Source organism: Astatotilapia calliptera, chromosome 4, assembly GCF_900246225.1.
Source record: "Astatotilapia calliptera chromosome 4, fAstCal1.2, whole genome shotgun sequence".
Taxonomy (NCBI): domain Eukaryota; kingdom Metazoa; phylum Chordata; class Actinopteri; order Cichliformes; family Cichlidae; genus Astatotilapia; species Astatotilapia calliptera.
This window is the reverse complement of record NC_039305.1, coordinates 29799428-29827264: the sequence shown is the minus strand read 5'-3', so window position 1 is coordinate 29827264 and position 27837 is coordinate 29799428. Positions and strand designations below refer to the sequence as shown.

The 27837-nt window shown below is 41.7% G+C and overlaps 2 protein-coding genes across 4 annotated transcripts in view; one reads left to right on the top strand and one right to left on the bottom strand.

Moving 5' to 3' along the window:
* Positions 1 to 6611, bottom strand: part of hdac5 (histone deacetylase 5) — a 61816-nt gene extending 55205 nt beyond the window's left edge. For all 3 annotated transcript variants that reach the window (XM_026165971.1, XM_026165970.1, XM_026165972.1), the window contains exon 1: positions 6352 to 6611. The gene's annotated coding sequence lies outside the window, so the exon portion shown is untranslated. The remainder of the gene's footprint in view (positions 1 to 6351) is intronic.
* A 10413-nt stretch (positions 6612 to 17024) lies between these two features.
* On the top strand, positions 17025 to 27641 carry cyb561 (cytochrome b561). Its single transcript, XM_026166028.1, has 6 exons — positions 17025 to 17149; positions 19456 to 19663; positions 24438 to 24536; positions 24641 to 24744; positions 24825 to 24982; positions 26055 to 27641. Exons 2-6 carry the CDS (start codon positions 19459 to 19461, stop codon positions 26245 to 26247), a joined length of 759 nt encoding a protein of 252 aa, XP_026021813.1. The 5' UTR covers positions 17025 to 17149; positions 19456 to 19458; the 3' UTR covers positions 26248 to 27641.
* Positions 27642 to 27837: the final 196 nt, after the last annotated feature.

The following is a 27837-nucleotide window of genomic DNA, read 5'->3' as shown; positions in this document are numbered from 1 at the left end:
GCAACTGATTCACACATTGTTTTGAAGCTGACTGCCTGTCACCTGTGGACATTAAAGCCTCCGGTTGCCTTGGTAACTCTCTAATGTTTTTACTACCAGGTCACATGTCAATCAGCTATACTCTCAGTGGTAGTCGCTTCAGTTGCTCTGCTGGAAGTTGAGGAAAGTTTATGTTGCATCCTGCTCACTTCATGTCACCAGCAGTCACCTGAAGTCGCTAAACATCCTTCACTTTCTACAGTCTCTGGTCATGACATCACTGACATTCACTTCCAGTATGGATGCAGCCCAGTCAAAGTCCAGACCTAAATCACACTGAGATGCTTTGGCACGAACATGCCCTTCTTCCTCAAAAACCCTCCAATGTGACTGAATTAAATATATGTGCAAAGATGCAGGCCCAAATCCCTCCATGGTGATGTGAAAGACTCATTGCCAGTTATCGCAAATGCTGCCAAGGATAGCACAACCACTTATTAGGTTTAAGGTTTTTAAAATATTGTGATGATAAAGAAAATTCTTGCTTGTTCCTTGTATTACCCTTGGGGTTGTTATAAACTCTTCGTGAACATCTACAAATCAGATATAATGGGTAATTATGCATATTACCTACAGTAGCAGTCAAGAGTTTCAATACACTCTTAGAGCAGAGCAGTTAAATACAGGCAGTATGTATAATTACCTGTATGGCATCCAGTTACCTTGGATTCTCAGGAGAATGCAAATCCATAATGACAGGCCTTAAGCTAAGTGTTTATTGTCAAACCAATCATTGTCCTATACTACTACTACTAGGCTGTTTTAGGTAACAACAGAAAAACAAGACTGGCAGAAATAACCTCACCTTACACATAGTACCTGTTCAGTCTTACCTAGGACAGGCCGATATGACCTCATGAACCCTGTGTTTGCGTAGTTTCTCTCTGGATACTCCGGCTTCCTCCCACAGTCCAAAGACATGCAGTTAGTGGGGATAGGTTAACTGATGATTCTAAATTACCTATAGAAGTGCTGGGTATTCAGTACCCTTCAGTACCCTTAGATTGTTTAGACTTAGACCTTAGACTGCTGTTAAAAGTCTAAAATTCAAAGCCACCATAAGCAGTAATAATGAATCTGCACACAGTGATGTTGCAATATTGCAACATCACTGTGTGCAGTTTACCCCAAGCTATAAAAGACATGACCTCACCAATAACTAGTAACTAACAAAATAGTACTAACCAAAGACAGGTAGCATGGTAACAATTTAAAAAAAACATCTTATGGTAGCATGAGTGTCCCGGGTTTGATCAATGACCATTAACAGAACCAATAAAGCTTTTTTCATTCTTTAGGGAAGAGATTTTTCTGTCCACACTCAAACACACTGTGGCAACTGTCCATCGTCTAAGGCCCGTTAACCCAAATGATGGGTTAACAGGGAAAATTTTCACAAAAATCCCTGGAAGTAAACCATGTCTATAGATGATACATCCACTTCAAAGACTTTCATACATGTGCCGTGTTATCTGTGTGACATGAACTTATTCCTTCACTCACTGCTCTTAACACACTAGCCTCTCTGTGAATGTTGTTTTTCCTTTACCAATGGCTTTTAAAATAGAAAGGCAATCATTGGTTGATCTCTCTCACACACATTGAATACATGTAAAAAAAAAAAAAAAAAAAAAGAAGCCCTATATCAACCTGTTATCATTTTTTTTTTTTTATTTCTTCCAGGAAACACCAATTAAGAGGAAGCTATGATCATGTAGCAGTTTTTATGAAGTAAATGAATAAGGGGCACATTGTGGGGTCCAGTTATGAATACAGCAATTATATGAATTTGAATCCTTAAACTAAGGAAGAATAAGAGTACTGATAAGAGTTAATACAGATAAGCATTACCAGTACTGCTACTATTCAGTCCTTGTGACTGAATAGTAGCATCCCTACCCGTGAAATGTGTTCTACCTCAGCCTGTGCTTTGAGTTGCTGGATGATCTATGGCCAAACAACTCAGCCTCTAGGTGTTTTCACAACAGCTGATGCTGACGCACAAATTTGTGCTCCCTCTTGGGAGTAGGACCAATACTCAGCAGAACCATGCAGGATCAGTGCAATGAACTTTAATCCCTTTTCAAGTGGTTTTGGCAAAGCTTTTGGATTTTTATCACCATAACCGACCTGCATGATTTGCGGATGAGTCCCTAGTCATACTGGTCACAAGCATTAGTGATGAGTGCTACTGTCCAATACAACATCAATTTCTTCAGATTGTTCTTTGTTTGAAATAGATTGAGGTTTAATATTGCCAGAGGGCAAAATAAAAGTAGACAAAGACACTGTCATCTAGTCCAACTGCAAATCACTAACTTTCCAGCAGAGATGCAAGGAGGCGGGATTACAAATCTAATAATAAAGACAGACTGTGGTCGTCTTATTTTGCAAAAAGGAAACTAAAACCTTGATGTTCAGAGAATTCCATACACGATGACTGATTGTCATTTTGGCTTTCACATTAATATAAAAGTACTAGTTTTTGGTTTAGCTGGGCGATAGAACGATAACGATATGTATCGCGATATAACTTTTACTCGATAGAGAAATTAAGCTATCGCGATAGACCTCGCCGCTCTTGTCCTCTTAAAAAAAAAAAAAAAAAAAAGGTCAGCCGATCCAAATTAAGTAGCGCAGTGCCGAACCAATCACAGCCGCAGCGTCACGTCGCGTGACTTGTTACGTACAGCACAAGTGCCAAGCCGCACGTGTGTTTGTTTGGGAAGCAGCCAGCGGGTAATGGAGCCAGCGCATAATGGAGGAAATGAGAAAACAGATGATGGTTCCAATGCCGGAGAGATTGTCAAACGGAAGAGCCATAGAAGTTCCGTAGTTTGAAGGTACTTCGGCTATTTCAAGTCTGACAAAAAACAGAGTAGCGTGCACTGTAAATTGTGCCGAAAGCAAGTCTGGAAATACAATAAACTGGTGCATGCGTCACACTGTGCGCCACGTTATTGTTTCGGTGAAATGAATTTCTACAATACTGTTAATTCTACTCTCTGCAGTGTTTAAATGCTTACATATACACACAGTTACTGTCCGTCCACACATACGACTCTGTTCTGCTTCTATGCCCCAGCTTTGTTTACTTTTTCCCACCGAGGCTTCTAGACTTCTGATTGGCCAACATTTCTGCACGGTTAGGAATCTAGCGCCACCTGCTGCTTTGGCATGTTCATAGCAGCGTTTTCCTTCATTTCTGCCTTTATGTGTGGACGGGATTATTTTTTAAAACGAAAACGGAAAATCTCCGTTTTCAAAAATACCCGTGTACGTGTGGACGTAGCCTCAGTCTCTGACTGGAAGCTCTAATTCGTCATTCGGCTTTTGTCAGACTAAAGTAACTGTTAAAACTGTTTGAAAAGCTCAGCTATACAACAAGGAGAGATTGAGAATTTCCTTTTAGTTCTCAGTTTATTTGATACTGACAAAAGTTAGTCAGTTTTGTCTGTTCTTCTGTAAAACAAACTAAGATTTATTTTTAGAATTAATATTTTGTTTCTAAGTGGAATTGACAATTTAGTCTGTTTCATTTGTTCTATTTTGAAACTTAAACGCTTTAGCAGCTGCCTATTGTGTAGTTTGTAATATTTGCCTTTATTTATCTGAAAAAGTCTCATGTTCCTTAAGTACATCTACCCTGTTGAACTTATTATGGGAAATAAATATTTAAAAACAAGCTGCTGATAATTTCACATTTTACTTGTGAGCAACGGCACATTTAAATCTTACAAATATAGTTATTTGGCTTATATCGTGATAGATATCGTTATCGCCTGAAATGAAAAAAACATATCGTGATATGAAAAAATCTCATATCGCCCAGCTCTAATAGAAACCATAGAATCTAAACACTGCGTATGTACCAAAGCCAGTTGGGGCACCTGTCTAACTTTACATACCGAAAACAAAGGACACCCACAAGCAAAACAAAAAAAACATGGCGAGTAGCCCTGCCTCATTGATAAGAAACAGTCAGGCATGAAAGTACTTTGTGTCGAAAGTGGATGACCAGGACATGCTAACTGACACGAGGCAGTATGCAAACAATCCCACTGTGTTTTTTGGACAAAGGAATGAAATGCTTCTAATTTAGCAAAGCACCTGAAAGATCAGCATTCAGATCTGTTCAAACAATTCAAGGTGAATGAGTTTCAGTTCATATTACCAACATCCAAAGTATTATGTTATCCTCAAAAATACATTACCATTTTGTTTGAGACAGATGTGAAACCATCTATGTCTTCTCAACAGAATATATCATTAACATTTTAAATAAATGGTCTGCCAGCATCATGTAAGTGATTTAAAATCACTTTTTAATGAAAGAGTTTAAGTAGATGGGATACTGGCTTTGTTTTGTTTTCAGATTAGGTATCAAGAATCATGTAATTCTGCTGGTATTGGCAAAGACTGCAAACGTTCAGGTATTGTGGCATGCCTATAATGCAGTGCTATGACCAACTGTGGGGAAGAAGAACTCTGACAGCAGGGGACCTCCAACAGAACCAGGCTCACAGTGGGGGCAGCATATCTGCTACAGCCAGCTCAGGGGTGAGAAGAAAATGTGGCTGCAGGTTAGCTTGTTGGGTGTGTATTTGTGGCGCTCTGTTTGAGACTGGTGACGATGTAACAAGATGTCCCATCACATTACAGAAAAACATAAATATGATGCTTTTTACTGACAGAACTATGATATTTTATCAGCATTAGGGTGATTTTATTATGTTATGCTATAAAGTGTTGTAATTTTTTCAAACATAAATGTAACATATTCACAAATAAGTTTTGTAATATTGCTGCAACCAGACCCTGGTCTGCGATTTTTACATTAGCACTACTGGGACTAAAAGGTAAAGCAGACATTAAAGATCAGCACTGAATATTACTTCTGTAATGTAACCATATTTTGTTTGTATGGATCCAGTGTAGTATTATAAATCTTGAGTATGTGATACTTCCATAACATCAATGATTACATGGGCTGCCAAACATTACAAAGCTGCCTCTTGATCCAAAAAAGGGAAGAGAAGGACTGAACACTCCAGATTCGACTTATGAGGCGCTTCACTTGCAACTTTGCAACTTGCAAGTTATCAGGTTAATTGAAATCTCCATGAGTCCTGTAAGGTTCTGCTTAAAATCTCAGACGCGGTTAGCATTAGGTAAGCAAAATAACAGAAATAGTGCCATATGAAAAGCACTTTACAGAGATGTGTGAGGGTTAACATTTTAATGTAAATTACTTGAATTACTTCTATATTTACTTTAGAGCCCTTTAGAGCCATATTGTTATGATATTACTTCATTGTATGCTTTTAGTTAGCATGTTGTTGTTGTTAAATGTAAAATATAATTAAGTTTTATAAGATGTAAGCAGGTTATGACTATTTGTTAATGCTGTATTCTCACTGCAGAGACTTACAGGTTAAGAGCTGAGGCTTGCTTGCTTGTGATTTTCACAAATATCTTTCTACCAACTTTACTTACCCCTCTTATTCTTAAACTGACTGTCTTACACTCTCTTGTTTTTATGCTCCTTCTATTGCCTAAAGAGTAATTCAGTGAGCTCCATAATAAGGAGTCATTAATCATGAGATGACACAACTCCTGAACTGCAGCAAGATGGCAAAAATGCACATACAAATTAGACATTTTTAGTCAGTATACAACTCGACAATGATGCTTTAATGGCACTGCAGATGCAATAAGATTCAGGGGAAAAACTGGACAGCCTCAACATAAGTTAGTGTCTGAATACATGTGAAGACTTCATACCAGCAGTGGTAGTGGTACCCATAACAGCTACTAGTAGCAGCTGTTATGTTCTTCATTGGTAGCCCCTGGCAAGTAAAACCACCATATTTGTAGTTAATTGGTGCCCATTGCTAGCTCTTAGTTTATTAACTTGTGGTTGTCAGCTGTTTGTTCTGTACTAGTTAGCTGGAAGCTATCATGTCACTCCTGGCACGCCGCTAGTGCCTGTATGAAGCTGTAATAACTGTTACCTGTTTGGTAGCTAGTTAGCTGTTGTATCTGTCAGGTGTGAGCTTGTGTATTTTAGCTAGCCTTAGCACTAACTACACAGTTTCCAAGTTAGCCTATGCGTTAACTGTACGGCAGAAGTGAGGACAACGTTATAGCAAAAGCACAAAATGTTACATCTTAGCTCTGCAGCAAAATAAGACCAAATAAATGTCTACGCATAATGTTCTTGGACGGTCACGCACACACGCACGCGCCTCAATCTCTCGCTCACGCTCTCCCTCTCTCCCGCTTTCTCCCTCTGATAAAACCCCACGGTACCGTGGATGTCGGCGGCTCCTCTTGGAATGTGTATTAGAGCAGAGGTCGCTTCCTCCCGGCTTTGGTTTCTGCCGAGGCACGGTGTGTCCCTCCGTGGAGCTCCTTTGCGCTTCTAATTCACACGAAAACGCGTAGTTTAACAAGCGGGACGCGTCTCACCTCCTACCGCTTCACCTCCTCCATATTTACCGTCTGCCTCTCTCCCTCTCTCTCGCTCTTTCTCCCACCACCAACAACAACATTATTGACGTCCTCCTCTTGCCACGTGACCAGTCTGCTGAGGCTAAAAATAGACTCAATAGAAACCAATGGAGGCAGACAGACAAGGCAGAAGTAGACAGACAGACGTAAAGTTTGGCTTGTTTGCCTGCTTCACCTTACTTTGTCAGATAATCTTCGTTAGTGGAGGCAACCGGACAGCGTCTTACTTTCGAGCAACAGATAACACAGGAAAGACTTTCTAAGAGTATTCCCTTTAGTTGCGCAATTCATGAGCAATAAATAAGCTGACTGCCAGGTTTATGAACTTGTGAAGAGTGCTAAGATTCTTATCATCTATGAATATTTTTTGCTTTATTCATGAGCAAACTCTCTACTATCACACTGCAGGGCCTTTTTTGTTATTTTTTTAGAGCTCTAGTATGGCCATTACACTAAGCTAATCATTTGATTTCACAGAAGTCGCTTTAAAATCCAGACATGTTTGAAGAAGTTCTATAAAAGGTTAATACAAACTCTTAGTGATTTGATAGTATTTTCACATCCAGGAGACCAGGATTCAAGTAGAAACTTGGAATACAGTGTCTACTTGTACTGAAGCGCATCCCTGTCATAAGATGTGTCCGATCTATTGCAGGGCTAACTGAGAGGCAGACAACCACAAGTCTTACAGTCACAGGGAGAACATAGAAACGCCACACAGAAAGGTTTTGGGCTGAATTCAAAACGGGACCTCCTTGCTGTGAGGTAAGGCCACTGCACCACTTTGTCATCCAGTGCTCTTTGATAAGTTGTTTTTTTTCAGCTTCTTGTTTTTTTTTGTTTGTTTGTTTGTTTTTTACCACATCATACAACCCTAATTATACATTTAATTGTACTCAATGCACGGTGTTTGCGAAAGCATATATCATTTACAACATCAATATGTTGTAAATTATAGATTCACAGTTTATAGCTTTTTTACACTGACTGCTCACTGTTAGTTACACCATGCTAATACCAGGTTAGACCATTTTTGCCTTCAGAACTACCTTAAGTCTTTGTGGCATGCATTAAACATGGTTCAGGAAACATTCCTGTGAGGTTTGGGTCAATATTGATATGATAGCATCAAACAGTTGCTGCAGATCCGTGAGCTACACATCCAAGATGTGCCACCATTCATTTCTCAGCTCGTCATTTAATTTGTTTTTAAGTGACTGGTGAATTACAGATTTTATAAACACAGCAAAACTCAGAAACAAAGTGCATTTCCAACAGAGCTGCTAACAATAAAAAGTGTTTTGGTAAAAATTACTATGAATGGCATAATCTTTGTCTTGTCCTATTGTGTGCAGCAGTGTGTGTGTGAGTGTAAATGTTAGGCAAAGTGCTTGAATGGGAAAATAAGACTTTGTAGTAAGAAAATGCTTTGAGTGCTCAAATTAAGAAAAAGCCTTTATATATGTATATACACTAGGACATACATCCAGAGCATGCATCCAATAAGGGTCCTCAGGCTACGCCCATGGTATCAAACCCTACATCGGAATCTGAGCGAGAGACATATAGCTGAAGCCATAATGGCTCAGATGTGGCCCTGGTTTGGGCCAGGTGATAAAGAACCAGGATACTCTAATGAGAAGTGGGCTACTGGAACAATATATGCATGTATGCCTTGCCTGCTAGCATCTTGCACCCTGCTGTTATGTGCTGGATTGTCTCTGGGGCATCTTTACACAGCCTGCACCTGGGGTCTTGCCTGGTGTGATAGACCCCAGCCTCTATGGATCTTGTACTCAGAGCTTGTTCTTGTGCTGCCATGATTAGTGCCTCTGTGCTGTCTTTCAGTCCAGCTTTGTCCAGCCACTGGTAGGATTTCTGGACCATTCATGGTAAGGAGCTTTCTTGTCTTTATGTCAGTGGCTTCTATCTCCTCCTTTGGCCAGCCTATTACCCCAGCAGGGTACCTGATCACGGGTAGGGCGTACGTGTTGATGGCCCGGATCTTGTTCTTACCATTCAGCTGACTCCTCAGGACTTGCCTGACCCTCTGCAGGTACTTGGTGGTTGCAGCTTTTCTAGCGGCCTCTTCATGGTTCCCATTTGCCTGCGGGATCCCCAGGTACTTGTAACTGTCCTCTATGTCTGCAATGTTGCCTTCTGGTAGTTCAATCCCCTCAGTTCTGACTACCTTCCCTCTCTTTGTTACCATCCGACTACACTTCTCCAGTCCGAACGACATTCCAATGTCATTGCTGTATAGCCTGGTAGTGTGGATCAGTGAATCGATGTCTCGTTCACTCTTGGCATACAGCTTGATGTCATCCATGTACAGGAGGTGGCTGACAACTGCTCCGTTCCGTAGTCGGTATCCGTAGCCAGTCTTGTTAATGATCTCACTGAGAGGGTTCAGGCCTTTCCTACGTGTGTGTGTGTGTGTGTGTGTGTGTGTGTGTGTGTGTGTGTGTGTGTGTATACACATTTTTACAAATTAAATAGTAAAAAAAAAAAAATAATAATAATAATAATAGTAATAATAAAATATATATATATATATATATATATATATATATATATATATATATATATATATATATATATATATATATATATATATATACACATAATCCCCACCCTCTAGATTTGATACCAAGCTCCAAGAACACCTGGTGCGTTGTAGGCATTGAATGCAAGAGCAGCTGGCCTGAAAAAGAAAATTGTGGCTAAGCTGGAAACCTGGCCCTTGTGGTTAACTACAAAGACTAAAGAAAGTACCTCCTGAACGTCTACTAGAAGATATGAATGCAGCATTACAATCTCTACTGCGCTGCAATCATCACTGAAACCAACCAGATGGTTGACACCATGGCAACAGTGACTCCTGAGATGTTTGACTACAACATGAACAAGGACAAGGAGCAGTACTCTCCTTGAAAAGGGAGACTAGAGGCCAAACTCAAGGTTAGTACAGAGGGAAGTTAGCCAACTATCAGGACTGAAGAAAGGCAAGCTGGCCATACCTGAGACCTTAGAAACTGCCAAGGAAAGACTCATAGTCTTGGCTAACCCCCGAAAAAGTATACCAGAGAAATAGTAGCTAGGATAAAAAAACAGATGTCCTCCACTGAACCATCCAAAGTATACTCTCAGTGGCAGGGAAACAGTATAAGAACAATGCCACTATGCCTGGAGACTGAGCAATACTGTAAGGATATATGGAAGAGAGGATGCAACACATCAATACTCAGTTGCTAGTGGATCTAAGAACAGACCACAGCAACCTCCCTGAACAGGATCCAGTAAGCCAAGAACTGTCTTGAGTCTCAAGTATGAAGCATTGGACAGCACCAGGCCCTGACATGATTCACACCTATTGGCGAAAGTATAACTACAAGTACCTTAGAATCCCACTGGCAAATAGGAACCATGAAAAGGCCACTAGGAAAGCAAAGCAGCAACCACCAAATACCTGCAGAGAATAAAGCAAGTCCTGAGGAGTCAGCTGAATGGGAAGAAGATCCGTGCAATCAACACCTATGCCATGCCAGTCTTTAGATACCTTGCTGAGGTCATAAGCTGGCCAAAGAAGAAGATGAAAGCCACTGACATCAAGACTGGAAAGCACCTTGCAATGCATGGAGGGTTTCAGCCCAGGTTCACCTCCCTGATACTGTACTGTTCCAGTGAGTGTCAGAACTATGATCCAGGATGAAACAACAAAGATCCATCCAATAATGTGCTTAGTGAATACCTCAGGAGGCAGAAATAAGAGAAAGAAAAGGAGCAAAAAGAGGAACCATCATGGAAGAACAGGCTCTTGCTGAGCCTACTATTTGCAGGTAGAAGCAGTGGCTGATATTGGAAAATGGCTACCAACACCAATAGCTGAAAAAACTGGACTGAAAGACACCACAAAGGCATTAATCATGGCAACACAGGAACAAGCTCTAAGGACAAGATCAATAGAGGATGGGGTCTACACCAAGCCAGATTCCAGGTGTAGTGTGTAAGAATCCATCACATTATGGAAGGGTGCAATATGCTAGCAGGCAGGGTATACATGGGATACCATAACCAAGTGGCTAGCATAGTATGCAGGAACATCTGTGCCAAGGCTGGCCTGGAAGTCACCAGGTCAAAGTGGGATGCGGTCCGTAAGGTGGTTGAGAATGACCAAGTTAAGATCCTTTGGGTCTTCCAGATACAGAAGAACAAATGGTGACGGCTAACCAACCTGACATCATAGTGGTGGACAAGCAGAGGAAGCAAGCCTTAGTGATAGATGTAACTATTCTAAATGATATCAACATATGTGAAAAGGACCACAAAAAGCACGAGAAATAGCAGGGACTGAGAGAGGAGCTAGAGAAAATGTGGAGGCAGCAGTGGTCCCCATGGTAATCTGAGCACTCAGGGCATTGACCTCCAAAACTGGGTGAGTGGCTCCAGCAGATCCCAGGAACAACATCTGAGATCGCTGTCCAGAACAGCGTAGTCTTTAGACCTGTCCATAGGCAGTGTTGTGGCACTGACACATTTGGCTGCCAATAGAAATGGGTCACTGCTGTTTAGTGATGGTGTGACTGCTTATAAGTAACAGGGTAGATTCTGAAGCAAATAAAGCTATACTCTGTGCTGAGATTTAGTAAAAATGCAGAACATTTGACACTACTTCACAGTACACATGGACAATGAGCCAAAATGAACTGTAAAAGTGACTCAAAACAAGGTAATGAAATGTTCTCAAATGGGAAATTAAGGAACCTGAACTCAATTCATCTGAGCATTATATTACTTACTGTAGACTAATCTGATGGCAAAAAAAACCCATAAGTTAGCAATAACTGAAGGCAACTGTAGTGAAGGCCTACCAAATTATTTTAGGGAGCAAGCTTAGCATTTTGTGATGTCCATGTTCTGCTGAGTTCAGACAATCATTCACTGAAAAGGATACGTTGTTACAATAAGACACAATAGTTCTTTTTTTCATTATTATTATTATAACTACCTTTATTGAGGGCAGCACTTCAATCATGTCAGTCATGTCAAGTGTGCGGAGGTGCATGAAAATGTTGCCATTTTTTAGGCATTTCTGAATCTCACTGTAGCCCACTAAACATATGGTGACATGGATAAGATGTAGTAATACATCATAATGGACACCAAATTTCTAATATTAGGCCAATCAGAGTCAAAGTCCTGCATATCAGTAATGCAGGAGCACTTCAGTTCAAATTTGTCAAAATCTGATTTTTTTTAAAAAGCAATTAGTCTGATGTAAACAGGTGAAAACAACTGTCAGATTTAATTGGATAGCTCAGAAGAAACGCTGCAGAATCTCACTTTCATTCACAGTAAACAAAAAGAGAGGAGAGGAGGAATCATAGCTGAGGCTATAAATATATTCTCTCTTTGCACAATGTGAAAATGCTAAATAGATACATGCGGAGGAGGTGGACGGAATAAAAAATGGAGACTGGGAAAAAAATGAGGGAGGAAAGGTTTGGAGAGAGATGGGGTAGAAAGGACAAAAAAGGAAAGAAGGTGGGAAATGGAGGAGAGGGTTGAGAAGGAGGACATGAGGAGGAGAGGAGAAACAATGTGCATTAAGCCAAAAAGAGGAGAAAGGATGGGTTGCAATGAAAGGTCGGAGAAAATGGAGAGACAGAAATAGAGAAGTAAAGAGCTATTCTGGTAATGATGTTGTTGCCATGGAGATGCTGTCCTCGCTCAGGCTACTCCACAGGTGCCTCGTGGGTATTTCTAAGGAACTGTGCTGATTGGAGGGGTTTATGGAAGAGAAGGCTATGGATTGGTTGGTGTACATGGATGTCAAAGGTCGTGTCATTGCTTCCGATTACTCTCCACATATTTTCTTATCCCCTCCTTTTATGTTCTCCCTCTGACGAGTCATGAAATGAATTGAAATAAAGCTAAAATGAATGAGGTGCATCAGTGATAGTAAAATGTGTATCACACCTACACACTGTTATGTAGTAAATTACAAGTGCGTAGAGCGCTTAATGAAAGGGTTTCCATGGCCAAGCAGCTTCACCCAAGAGCTTGCCACCATTGGACTCTAGAGCATTGGAGATTTGTTCTCTGGAGTGACAAATCACACTTCTTTGTCTGGCAATCCAATGGACAAGTCTAGATTTGGTGGTTGCCAGGAGAATGTTACTTACCTGACTGCACTGTGCCAAGTGTGAAGTTTGGTGGAGAGGGGATTATGGTGTGGGGTTGTTTCTCGGGAGTTGGGCTTGGCCCCTTAATTCCAGTTAAAGGAACTCTTTATACGTCAGTACACCAGAACATTTTGGACAGTTTCATGTCCCAACTTTGTTGGAACCTTTAATGAGCAAGTTTGGTGTAGAAGAACTTGACTGCACAGTGACCGCTACCCAATAGAACACCTTTGAGATGATTTAGAGCGAAAACTGAGCCAGGCCTTCTCATCCATTATCAGTGTGTAACCTCACTTTCTGGAAGAAGAAAACGCCCATGAACATTCTTCTAAACCTTGTGGAAAATCTTTCCAGAAGAGTTGAAGCTGTTATAGCTGCAAATGGTGGGCCAACAGCATATTGAATCCAATGGATTAAAATGGGATGTCACTCAAATTCATATGCATGTGAAGGCAGATGAGCAAATTCTTTTGGCAATATAGAGTACAAGAATTATTTATCAGGGTTGGGGTCACAAGGGCAGCAGTCTAAGCGGAGATCCCTCTCACCCGACCAGCTCCTCCAGCTCTTACTAGAGGACACTAAGGTGGAGGACTGAGCCAGTCAATTGACGTAACATCTGCAGCGGGTCCCAGGTCGAGCCTTCGGCCTTCTCTCAGTTGGGCATGCCTGAAAAACCCCACCTAGGAGCTGTGAAGGAGGCATACTTGTTGCCTGAATGACCTTAACTGGCTGTACTCTGAGCCCCTCCCAAATTACCAAGCTCCTCATCCCATCTCTAATGCAGGGCCTTAGATCAATACCTGGCTGCTCCAGTCCACACTTCAGAAAGGACTTTGGCATAGAAAAAAATGCTTGTAAGAATGGGTGAATGAGGCATTTTGTAGAAAATGCTTTGAGTGCTCAGATAGAGTAAAAAGCTCTGCGTATTTACATTTACTCATTCAATATAGTTACTGAAAGGGTAAAAGTAGTATTGGGTTAAGAGTTTGTTTGTTTGTTTTTTTACTTTTGACCCTAATACAGTCATTTATGAGAACAGAAGCCCCACCCACATACTGTTCAAACTTTCTGTTTACAGGGGGTAACTAATCAGAAGAAAGCTAGCCAAAGGCAAAGGTAAACGAAACAGCTTGTTCAGACAGCAATAAATTGAGGGACTGCACCAAGGCCTGCTAAGTTTCACTAGACCAAAATGCAGGAGAGGACAACAGGTAAAAGGTAATGGGTTTATTTACAACAAACAGAGAACAAGTTTGACAGAGGTATCCAGGTGAGTGTTGCAAAGGTCAGGGGCAGGCGTAATATCCAAAAGTACACAGCAGAGATGTGACACACACGGGAGAAATCTGCAGCAGAGAAGAAGAGATACAATGTAAGTCTTTGTCAAGAACCAGAATTACTAAATACAGCTGAGAGCGAATGAGGATTATTTTCAACTGTGAATCATTAAACATAATCCAGTAGAGTCCATGAGTAAATATCCAAAGCTTTAAATGAGTACAATGCTCCAGTGGTATTAATATACTCATTAGCAACTAAAAGTATTTAACATAGTTTTATAAAATGAAAAAGTGAGCTTTACGTGCGAGTGTTTCTTTAATTGTGACATCATACAGCACCAGTGGGTGGAAGTACAATCTTAGAGTAATAGAAATGTGACAGGTTCAAACCCACAGCTGTAGGAAAAAAAGAAAAAATCTATTCATACTGAAGGAGGGTCAAAGAGACTTTATTATTAGAGTGAAAGAAGAGGGGGAGAACTGGGCACATGGGTGTCATTAAAAGTTAGAAGACATTAAAAGATGAAAAGAAAGGAAGGGGATGGAGGCTGTGAGGCTGTTGAGGACAGATTAATAAACAGCATGTCAATATGTGGCGCGCGCGCACACACACACACACACACACACACACACACACACACACACACACACACACACACACACACACACACACTTACGCAAAAGGAGCAGTGGTGAGTCAGCCTCCAGTGAGTCACAGGAGAAATCAGAAATGTCAGACTGAAAAAGAGAGCGCGCACACACACACACACACACACACACACACACACACACACACACACACACACACACACACACACACACAGGGCTGTAGCCACCCATTTCTGACATTAATGAAGATATCCTTGACAAACTGTTCTCTTTCCTTCTTCTAAAAAAAGGTGACAGCGTAAGGCTTTAGGCACACACACACCTGAGAAACATGTGAGTTTAACACATCCTGTGTTGCAGTGCAGCTGGACGTTTGGATAATATTGAGTATATGCAGATATTAGACCTCGTCGTGGAGGATGTATATTTTCTGTCATCTGTTGTTGTCCCTTAACAACTCCCCAGAACCCCAAGATCAACACCATCAAGGATTTGGCTGCTGCTCATTAAACACACGATCACAAGGTGAATTATCGGAGACAGCAGCGCCCTCAAGAGGAGAAGAAGGCAGAGTGCAGGGATGTTACTGTGATTGCAATAACGCAGTACTTTTACTACATTTTAGGAGTAAACGCAGTATTTTTAAGTGCACTTCAATCGATAGTTTTTGTTTTTTCACCCTTTTTTCTGCTTGTCCAAGTCCACTAGAAATGAGTGCATCTGTAAATGTGAAATTTACAGTGGAGCTTGTAATTGTGATTTAAAGGCCAAACAGCCACAAGCTCCCAGAATGCATTGTTATTTACAGAATATTACTGTGTTAAAAAAAAAAAAAACAACACAGCAAAATCATGCTGTGATTTTTGCAGGAAATTATTAGAACATATAATGTTGGGTTTTTTTAGTCTGAGTACAAAGTCTCCTATTCTATTAGTCTACTATTTATGAAGTTTAGGAGCGTTGGTGGTGACTAATCCTAAGGATTTATTGGCCTGACCTTCTTGTCTTCAGTCAGCCTCAGTAACACTGAGGAGATGAAGATGACTACTAAAAATCAAAGCTATGTTAAACCTTTTTTTTCATGAGTAAAACTGTACTTCAGCAGCTCCACAGGTTGACACTTTTCCCAACTGACAACTGACAACACGGATAAGGCTTCAGAGTGACGCTCGGCTCTTTGAAGTAAATTTCAATCTCTTTTCCTGATGTTTATCAAGAACGTATATTCACTCCTGATAAAATTTACAAGACAAGAGCAATGACTCATGATCACATTGAAACAGCAGCATTTGCTCCTGAGCCACAGCCGTCCAACAACAGCTAACAGGAAAAATTTGACAGCGACACAGAGTGCCACAGAGCCTCACTGTTATATTGTAGCTGATGTTATTACCTGCATGATTTGCTTTTCTTGTGTGTGTGTGTGTGTGTGTGTGTGTGTGTGTGCTTTCCTTTACTGGAATAAATATATTTCTGCTGTCATGCACATATTGATGCTTAAAGGTTTAAGAGAATGCAGGAAATGATGCGCAGAACGTAGATCTGTATCCGTGATTGTTTTAAGAAGTTGGGAAATTCTATCAGAAATTTTTTTTTAAACAAACAAAAGCATCTGATAATTCAATGAATTATAATGATTTTAATGTGCACAGACCCACCAGAATTCTGTAAACATAAAAAAGAAGGTTTAATGGTGACTTAATAGGGCTAGAGCTAATAATAAGATGTAGTGCTGCTTCCATCTATTAACCCAACATATTTCATCGATAGTGTTTCATAGTTATACATTTACAGCGATACACTGGTGAATTTTTCCGATTACTGTGCCACATCAACACCCCCGCCCCCTTCCGCCCCTGCGTCCATTGTCTTCATTACTCTGAGTGAAACTTGCTTTCTGGAAGGTAACGCAAACTGAGAATCCACACGAGTGGGTAGTGCCTTTAAAAGCACTGGTGGCTATGACTGTCTGCGTCTCCACTAACGAGCTGCTCTCATTCAAAGACGAGCGCTCCCATCTTCCTCCTCCTCTTCTTCTCGCTCACGCACCCACCTCCATCTTTCCCACTCCAGCGTTGTCAAGGCAACAAACCTTTACATCGAAGCTGTTAGTCATAAGTCCACGCAGACAACCCCCTCCCACCCCTCCCTTGACGCTGTCGTGACGTTTTATCACGTAAAATCTCATTTTCATGATTCATTTTTCTTGGAATCCTCTGTGTGAGCTGTGTGTACATCAGAGTTTGATCCCCATATCATCATCCTCATAATAATATTAATATTATTAACACGATCACATACATATATAAACATAAGTATGCTTTCCACTGCTCATCGCCGTCCTAAAGTCACGTGGGCTTTTTTTTTTTTTGGTCTAATAAGGCCACCCAAAACAAACACACACACCCACACACAGGCGCACTTGAGCCCGGTGGCAGGCAGGGGAGGAGGAGGAAGGCGGATCTGTAAAGTCCACTCTGCAGGACTTCCTCGCTACAGCCGAGCAGACCGTGGAGCGCAGTAAGTACTCCACGCTTCCTGTCAACCTTATGCTCTGTGCCTTTCCACAGTCACTGTGAACATAACTCAGACACAGCTAAAGCAGGCTGGAGAGTCCCGTTGATCCCACAGGTAACAGCGCACCGTGGGAGCGTGAACACGACTGTTTGACTTGCTGTCATTCTTCCCGTGTGTGTGCGCGCGCGCCGTGTGCGTGGAAGGTGAATTGTAACAAAGAGGAGCTGATAATGGAGTTTGAGCTGCAGTCGTGGAAATCCGTTGGATTCGGCTGTTCTGTGCTCCAGTCCTCATGTAACAGCTGTGACACACTTCCTGTTATGCATTGGGAGCGTCATTGATACCTTGTGCCTTTTGGGTTGATATGAAACATGATAAAACACAGCACACACGGGCTCCTGTGTGTTTTTATTTTTAAATCTTCCGCTTCAAGCCAGTGTGGTGCTGGCTGTGTTCGTGCCATGGTGATTCTGTTCTGTAACAGTGACATCAGGAACTTTAAGATCCTGTTGTGAAACGAAACAGACTTTTTGCTCCTTTTATGCGTCAGTAGTTTAGCGCAGTTCAGAGCCAAAGACGTGTAAGTACATGAAGGAGCCATTACAAATAGGTTATTCCATTTTATGCTATTTTTATACCTTTTAATGCATTTCTTAGACGCACATTAGGGAATGCCTAACAGCATGAAAACATCAACCCAAAGAAGAAGCACGGTGGCAGTGGCATCAGGATTTAGGCTTGTCCAGCTGATGTTTAGCAGAATTTCAGTGAGAGGTTAAGAGCAACAACCACAAGGTGAGCAGAGACCATAGAAAGTCAATGACGTTCAAGTGACTATGGGTGAAATAAGTGCTGGCACCAGAACAACATTTTCTAAACTTCCAGGCAAACTACTTCCTGTGAAACAGAAGAAGAACACCTGTTGCCTATTCGCTGTCCTATGTCAATCAACAGTGTTCTGCATTCCCATTGGCTGTTCCTTTAATCGCTTGCCTCAGAGTTGAGAATAATTAAACTTGGGACCAACAGCTATTTTGACTAATGCGACTACTAACATGAGAGCAAAGGATAACAGATCTATGTCAGGATAGCAAATTCATTAATTCAGGCAACCAGAGCCTGGAATGGCCATAAACAACCGACTATCAGTGACAAAGTAGAGCACAGCAGGTGATTTCCTTCCCCTGGTGGACATCCATTAAGAAACTGGAAGTTCAGAGAGCAAGAACGGTCTCCTTTAGCAGCAGTAAACCTTTTTTTTAACCTTGTTATTGCTGCTAAATGGAGGTTCATTGTTGCATTGCGTTGACCATGAACACCCTTTCATGGTAACGGTATTCCTTGATGGCTGTAGCTTCTCTCAGCAGGAAAATATGCCCTTCCACAAAGTGAATATCTGTGGGACGCGCTGGACAAACAATTCCAGTCTCTGGAAGCCCCACCTCGCAACTTCCAAGTCTAAAGGATCTGTTGCTAACTACTTGGTCCATGCTTTAGTGGGTCAGGGCTGCTTTGGCAGCAAAATGGGACCAACACAATAGGCATGATCAGACCTAATGTTATGCCTGATCAGAGTGCATGTTGTACTTGCATGTTAATGTAATTGACATGCTCTATGCTTATTTTATACACTAATACGGCATCTTATGAAAAACCTACCCAAGAAACTGAAACTAACCCATAACTCTTCTCATTCCTTATTGTAAGGAATGAGAAGAGTGTCGTTGCCGGATATTAGCACACGATAACAGACATGTCATGATGTATGTGTAGTGCTTTTTGTTACCAGTGTATGAAGGGTTTAGAGCCTGATTTTATGTTCTAGCAGGCCTGAATCCTGAATCAGTCACAGAGGGCATTCAGTATATCTGTTTTTAGATATTTATATTTCTTTTTATAGATGGAAGACTGTTCAGCTAAATCCTTTTAGCATGGTAGACGGCCCCTTGGTGAGTCTTTTCACTGCCCAGTCTTTGACACTGGCTGGTGAAAGACAGACCCTAAAGATGGAATACAAATGCAGGAGTGATGTTGGCTGATGTTATGTTTCATGGGTACAGATTTTCTCGTACTGCAAAATTTCCTGAAGCAAATATGAGTTCTTTTAGCTTTCTTTCCTCTCAAAAGCTCAAATAAGTCAAACTCTTTATAATGTGACATGATGAAAAATAATGTTTATGAGGTACTTTGTTGATGCTCTGTGTTTATCTTTGTCTAACCCATCCTTCTAATTGAATTTACTTTGATTTTATTCAGCAAATGGTGCAGCCTAAGGCATCGGTTCTAACTGCTCTGTTCCTGTCTCTCAGATCATGGAGGACTCTGCCCCCCGTCGTAGTCGCGCTGCGTTTGCGGGGCTGGTGGGAGTGTCCCAGGTGCTGGGTTTGGCATCGGTGGTGCTAACCGGTGTGTGGATGGGTCACTTCCGTGGAGGTTTTGCCTGGAATGGCTCAAAGCAGGAGTTTAACATCCACCCTCTGTGTATGGTGCTGGGCCTGGTCTTTCTGCATGGAGATGGTGAGTCCACACTGATCAATGAGTGTACAGGTAGAACCTCAGCCTAATCAGGATGTGGCTCAAACTGAGTGATGCATCTCTGTGATTGTATTATACTTTTTTCATTGTTAAAAAAAGGCTTTACTTTCCTCACCCATCACTCCCCATCAGGTCAGGCTAGATCGCCGCCCCTCCCTGAGCCTGGCTCTGCTGGAAGTTTCTTCCTGTTAAAAGGGAGCTTTTCTTTCCCACTGTGGCCAAGTGCTTGTTCAAAAGGGGTCGGCTGATTGTTGAGGATTTCTCTGTATTGTTGTCGGGTTTCTACCTTACAAGATAAAGTACCTGAGGCGACTGCTTTTGCAAATTTACTCTGCATAAATAAAATAAAATTGATATAAAATGTTTGTTTATTATGTATTTGGTTTTTTTCCAGCAGACATACCGACCGTGCTACTGTCAAACATTTTAGATCCCTAATGTTAGTGTTAAGCAATAATCCAGGGAAGTCATGAAATATCATCTGTATCATCTATAAAAGATTTATTGAACAGAACACATTGTACGAAGAATAAAGATAGAGACAGGAGGTTATTAATGCAAACAAGTGCTAACACACACACACACACACACACACACACACACACACACACACACACACACACACACACACACACACACACACAAAACCCAGAATCAACATGAAATCAAACAAAGACATCATGTTCAATTTAAAACAAGTTGAGCATTTTGGTAAGTGTTTCAATGTTATTCAAGTTAAACTCTTAACTTGCACCACCTGGGGTAGAAATAGGCGACTTAATTTAAAATGTAACATCTCGTAGCTGATACTGATATTTGTTTATTGAGCATGTGGCTAAAACACAAGCCAGCCCTGCTCCCAATCGTGGGCTTGTTTCCATTGAGCACCATAAATGCTTTATAGAAGCAGAGCAGAGAGTTCTTGCTGAAATATCAAAGTGCTGTCCAGCTGACCAGTTAGCCAGAGCTCAGCTGAAAATGTTAGAATAATTTGAAAAACTTGCAGTCAGTGATTGTTCCTCTCTCTTTTTTTCCTTGCAAAATGCTCAACAGAAAATGGCTGCTCTAAATTAGTAGGACTGTTGGTGTGTGTGTGTCTGAGCTTATGAGTGTGCACCAGTGCATCGTAGCCTCAAGCCACTGTTTTGCTGACTTGTTACATTAAGCTAACACTGGCCAGACACCCATCAATCCTCCCTAACCTGACCCAGCAGGACTGAGACAAACAGAGGAAAGGGGGAATGGTTTGCATCACTGAATGAATGTAAACAGCTTGCGTGTGTGTTTTTGTCATGCATCCAGTAAAGGTTTGACAGGATGACTCTAAAGGGAAAAGTGGCACAAAAAAAGCACCAGTCAGCAAACAACAGCATATTTTTCACTGACAGCAGAGGGCCTCCACTCTATTGGTCTTTAAATTCTCTTGTCCAATTATGGTATTTCTCAGAACTGGGTCTTCTTGTTTGTTCATGCTGTAGCCTCCCTGTGCTGGATATATTGAGCTAACCGCTGCTAGCTGCACTCCACCAGTTTTAAAATGTGTCAGTTGGAATTATTATGTTATTTGCACCCTGACTGTCAAAATTGTATAAACAAAATCAAATATTCTTGTGTTAGAGTTCAGGTTAGTTGCAATTGACCTTCATGCTAATTACCAGATTACCAGTTAATTTGATACCTGACATTAAGAAGGAAGTTAGTTTGTTAGATGAAAGTGAAATAATATTTTTGACTCAGCTTTTTCATGTATTTACTCTGCCTTTTGTCATCCTTTATGCACAAATGTAGCTAGTTATAACTCGATGAAAACAAAAGGATGAGGCTCTACAAAAAAAAATAAAGCAACACTTTTTAATCAGAGTATATCATCAGCTGCCCAACACTGCCACAAGGAGGTTCTGGGGGACAGGCATTTACTGTAGGAGAGCTGGACAGGGTGGTAGAAGGCCCTCAATCCATCACTGGGACTAGTATCTGTTCCTTTGTGCAAGGAGGAACAAGGTGTGCACTACCAGAGCGACAAAATGAACTCCAGCAGACCACTGGTGTGAATGTTTCTGACCCAAAAAAATCATAAACAGACTTTATGAGGGTAGAACCGTCTGGTACCGTAGAGCCCTGTATGCCATCAAATACCAGAACTGGCCGGTCCACCATTGAGAGCATGTTCACCTTGAGTGACACACGTGACCCTGGAGAAGCTCTGGAGAATGGGATGCGGCCTTTAGCATTGTTCAGACTGACATCTCTGGTGGTGGGTCAGTGATGGTGTGGGGAGGCATCCCCATGATGGGACACACTGACCTCTACAGGCTAGTCGACACCATCCTGACGGCCATTGGGTGTCAAAAAGAAATCCTTGGACGGATTGCCAGAAACTTGGGTTACTGCTAGTAACTCGGGAAATCACCTTGTTGGTGCAGGAATATTATTCTATATCTGTCACACTGTATTGTTGATTTTTTTTTTTAGGCCAGTGTTAAGTGGCTCAAAAAACCAAAAAACATTCCTCTTCAAACGGTCAGGTACAAGGACTGGACTGAAAATGGGTGAAAATGCAGTCAATGTAAGACCTTCAGAAAGCTGGAAGAGTTTCTGCTCAAGAAGACTTAAGAAAAACATAATGAAAGTCTGACTGCTGAAAACGGAAAATATAAGAAAATGAAGAGTGGCTTAAGATGTCTGCACAGCACTGCATGCTTTTGTATGTAGTCTTCATGTAGCTTTAGTCTTAGTCACTCTGCAACAGCACGATGAACATCATTCAAGACTGAACTCAGATCACCACAATACAACGTTACAACAGTGAAAAATGCAGAACACACTTGACCCCACACATTAAGACAGTTGGATGACACGCCCACACGACATACACATCCACACAGCCAGATTAAAGGAAGTGCAAATGACAGCTGAGGTGAAGTTGCTCTGTCACACACAAATGTTTTGTGAGGTGACCTAAATACTTAAACAGCATAAAAATTGTAGGAATTTTGTCAAATCTGACTTGAACTTCAGATGTCACATGTTCATTTGATCCAGACGCTTGGTATGTGAACATGATGTGGAGAGACTGCCCACCAGCAATTACTGTGCCACACAAGCCATTAATACGTCTAAATGTATTCATTCATTCATTGTTTCTAAATGACACTATATAGCAGCTTGGTTAGGCCATTCTTTCCAATTCCCGTGTTCAGTTTCTTTTTAATGCAGATTTTCCCTTTTGATGGTGCCGTCAGTCATCCAGCTCAACTTGATTTGTTTTGGACACACCGTCACTGTTTTTGACGTATTGCTGCCACCTGCTCATGCTGCAGCAGACTTTGCTTTGTGTCCGCAGCCCTGGGTACCGTTCTAATGAGAGTAACCACATTAGCTCAACTGGTTCAGTGCTAGATTGCATTAGAGCAATAAAAACAAAGGTTAACTGGACATTAGAATGAGATTGAGGAAGGATCTTGATGTGAAATGGAAACCTCCTGGGGGTGTTCCTCACACAGAAACAAACACATGTCCACACTAATGCTGTTACACTTCAGCTCATGCCCCCCTCCTTCGCCTTTAATATTGGGTTCTTTTGAGTATCTTGCACCCCCATGAGGTGGCTTAAATCTCTGTGACGCTGTGAAGTGGAAATTAAACAAAGCTGTTGGCTCAGGTGGGTGAATGAAGGATTTATGCTGAGAACAATTAGAGAGTGTGTGTGGTAGAGCTGGAGGCTCAGTTGCTGCACAGTATTAATGCTGACCTTTTACCACAGTGTCCCCTCACTTCCAGCTGGACCGTCCTGACTCTGGTTCTGCTGGAGGTTTCTTCCTGTTAAAAAGGAGTTTTTCCTTCCCACTGTTGCCAAATGCTTGCTTATAGGGGGTCGTGTGATTGTTCATTCTAAATTAGTGTGTGGCTGTGAGCTTGACAGATTGTCTGTCTGTATCTGGTACCCTGGAACAGGCTGGCAGTTTGTTTTGGGTGTACTCTGCCTCTGGAGCCATAACCATTGAGATAAGCTCCAGCCCCACTGTGACCTTATACTGGATAGAAGGAATGAAGGAAGGAATCTGTAATTGCTTTATTTTATAGAAAATCAAATGTTAGCTCCAATAATGGTGTCACTGCAGGAAGTGACACACAATCATGCTGTTTAGTTGTGTTGCCTTGAATTCTGAATAAAATACAGATTATGTTTCTAGCAAAGTAAAGATAGACCTCAAAATAACAATTGTTTCTTTTTACTTGTGATTCCTTCCATACTTTACATGGTCTTCTAATTTTGTTGCCCAGTGGTCAATGCAAACAGCTTACAGGCGTGCACCGTGTTAAAGACTGATTGCAGACATCTTCATCCATTAGTAACGTGTCACATTCTGCCAGGCACCTTTAAAAATGATGGACAATGGGTCCACACATGGCAGCTACATTGTAGCTACAGCTGCCCTGGGGCGCACTGACAGAGGCGAGGCTGCCGGACACTGGCGCCACTGGGCCCTCTGACCACCACCAGTAGTATCTTGCCCAAGGATATTTGGCATGCAGCCAGGAGGCAGCCTGGGATCGAACCACCGACCCTGAGGTTATGAAATATGAGTATGAATCATGTTTTGCTGTTTCAGACTGCATTGGATGAAAAAACAAAAGTCTGAAAAAGAACAAACAGCAATTAACATGTGTGTAATGTTTGATCAGTGTTAAATGCACTTAATGGATTCTATAGTCTTCCCTCTGTCTCCATGTCTCTGTCTGTCTGCCTCTCCAGCCATCCTGGTCTACAGAGTGTTTCACAATGAGCCGAAGAAGAACGTAAAGCTGCTTCACGGCATTATTCACCTGCTCGCTCTCATCATGAGTATTGTAGGTAAGGGAGCTACATCAGCCGGCGTCTGACTGCTGCAGATGTTTTTTTTTTTTAAATAACCATGTGTGTGTCCGTCTGACATGTTGCTCTATGCGTGCGTGCAGGTTTTGTGGCTGTGTTTGACTACCACAGGGCAGCCAAGATTCCTGACATGTACTCTCTACACAGCTGGTGCGGTATGACTACCCTAATCCTGTTCTGCTTACAGGTACACACACACAGACTGAATCTCTGCAGCAAATGTAACACATTACAACACTAAACTTTTTATCCCTCCATTTTTGCCAGTGGGTGATGGGTTTGATGTTCTTCCTGTTTCCTGTTGCGTCGGCATGGTTACGAGCCTCATACTTGCCTGTCCACGTGTTCTGTGGCCTGGCTCTGCTGGTAATGTCCGTAGGGACCAGCCTGCTGGGCATCACGGAGACGCTCCTCTTCAACATCATGTATGTCTGTACTCGAGTATCTGCCCCCTCGTCTCCTCTTCATTTCATTAGTGATGTTCTTTAGGCATAAACCACAGACAATATGACATCACACGAGTGGCTTGTGAAGGTCGTTGTGTTTTTGTCATTTCTTTTTGAAATCATTTCTTGCTTAAGTAACTACATTTATTTGATTATTTCCACATTATTGTATAGTCAGCACCAGTGGTTTGATCTGAAAATATAAAGCTGGACATTTGTCCAGGGAATATAACATGGCCGGTTTTAATGGCTTCATATCAGATATTATGAGTCTGGTGCGTAAAGGCCTTTTTAGTTAGGGTCATCGCTGATTACAGCTTGGATCTCAGAAGTCAGATGGCTCTGATAAAAAGAAATCCACCACTCTAATCCAGTACATCCGCACACTGCTCTTGTTGCCTACCATGGTGGACATGGTACAATCACCAGTTGCTAAGGAAAATGTGTAGTGGTTCCTGGAGGTTGTTGGCTGCATGAAATTGGTTGCAAAGAAGGCGCTACACCAAAGACCTCCTAGCAGGCTGCTGAGGTTGTGAGCAATTTTTAAAAATCGTTGTCTGTAAATACTTGCTAATGACATGCTAAGAGGTAGCAAAACTTTCCAAAATGCAAGTTTGTCATTTCCATTCTAACTACAAACACAGCAATATGATAGTGACCAAAGCAATCGGAAGAAGGTCATTGCCAACCGGAATAAGTTTTTCCCTGGTGACACGTGGTTGCCAGGTTGATCACTGACCAGTCTGTAGGTCTGTGTGATCCTTAAGCAATCATTTCCCAGCAAACTCCACCAACCACTCGCAGTAAAGTCGGGGAGTACTAAATTTTCCCTCACAACTGCTGGTTGAGGGATGGTCACTGAGTGACCTACATTCATTGATCCCACAATGTCACAAGTGCAGAATGTCAGACAAGTTAACATCACATGGTTTGTGGTCACATGTCTGCAAATTCTCAATAACCACCATCTGCTCCTGATTTATCTCAACTAACCTTAAATTTTACTATGCCCTTACCCACTTATGATGTCTCCTTGCTTCCTTGGGGCCAGGCCGACCTACTCTAAGTTCACCCCAGAGGGAGTGCTGGCCAACGTCTTGGGTATCCTGTTGGTGTGCTTTGGATTGGTGCTGGGACACCTGATGACGAGGGAGGAGTACAGACGCCCACCAAACCCAGAGGAAGAAGCTCTGTCCGTCCATTTCAAGACACTGACTGACGGGGGATCACCAACCACGCCTTAATCTCACTCTGAAGCCTCTCTGTGATCTACATCTACAGAGCCAACAGACCACCTGTGCTACCAGTCTCTGTTAGTACCTGCATACCTGTCAGAAAATGAGTTCAGCTTTAGGTTCAGTGAAGTAAGAACAGAAATCTGTAATAACTGTCCTTCTCATGTTATTATACCAACCAGCTCTGTCAGCTTTGTCATGAAAAACATTTATACAAACATAGTTAAAAATGTACTGTTTCACTACACATTGTGATATGGATGTTTGTGTACGTCATGTTTGTGTAGTTGAAGGGCGCAGTTTATATTTTATTGTTTCCTGTTGTGCAGTGTTCATGGTTAGGTTGGGATTCTCGTTTTGCTTAAATGTGTCTTGGATTCCTTCACTTGTGTTTTATCATTGTGTCTTAACTATATTAAAGATGTAGCATCAGCTGACCGGAGTAGCTGCAGTGTTCTCCTCTCCCGTCCTTTCCTCCTCAGCTCTGCTCTGTGTCGGCTTTGTGAGGACAGTTATTGACATTAATGCACTCCCAGCGTCTCACCCCCAATTTTAACCATATTAACTACAGTAAATCTCACACCTAACATAACTCTAAAACCAGGTCTTAACCCTCAGACAGACAGCGGTGTGAGAAGATTCAAGTTGTACCTTCCAGAAAGTCACAGCAGATGGCTGCCATGGGCGTTATTTGGTGATTGTGCTGATGCTATCCTTTTTAGTAAATCTCGCACCTTATCAGGGGAATTAAATTTGACTAAAGAAAGAAACCACAAACACAAATTTCTACTTTGACGCTCAAAAAGAAGCTACACTACCCTCAGAACAATTGTACAAATCCTGCAAACGTAGCCTTTCTGTGAGCAGGGTGGAGCATGGTGGTGCAGGGTGGTGCGCTGGTGCTCTGCTGGAGAACCACGTGTTCAAAAACTGTTCTCCGCAGCCGCTGTCTACTCTCCGTGCTGCTTTTCTGTCTGTGAACATTGGTTGAGTTCCCCTCATGTTCCTCTCTGCGTAACTAAAGAGCCACAGGTCCACGTTCATTTTGGGGTCAATATGTGGCATTAAAGGTGGTGTGAATTGGTTGTATGATAAAATTTCCTCTGCTGTTGCTCCGTCTTCGTGACCTGCAGTACCATAAAGTCCTGTTTTCTGACCGAATCCTATCATTAACTGTTCCTGTTTAAATGCTTCAATAACCTGTTGTGTGTATTCAAATACCTACATGTATGTTTTAAATCTACTTATTTTTGTTTTGCTCGCCTTCGGCTCGGACTTCAGTCTTTGTGCCTCAGAGAGAGCTTGGTGGAGGTTGTTCATTTTTCTGTAAGTTGTGACAGTGTCGTTGTTCACAGGAAGTCGCGATCTCATCAGGACAACCTGAAATAAAGTGTTTGAAATTATTTTCCCCAGATTTTTAACATTGGATGTGAAAGCAGCAAGAAAGCATATTTGAATTGTAGATTGTTTTAAAATGAACATTCTAAAACAAACATTTTTACTGTACGTAACAAGCTGTTCACGTCACCTTTATGCGCATTAAGCTGCACCAGTTTTGTCGTTTTGCCTTTGTACACCAACATAGTGGATTTTAAATCA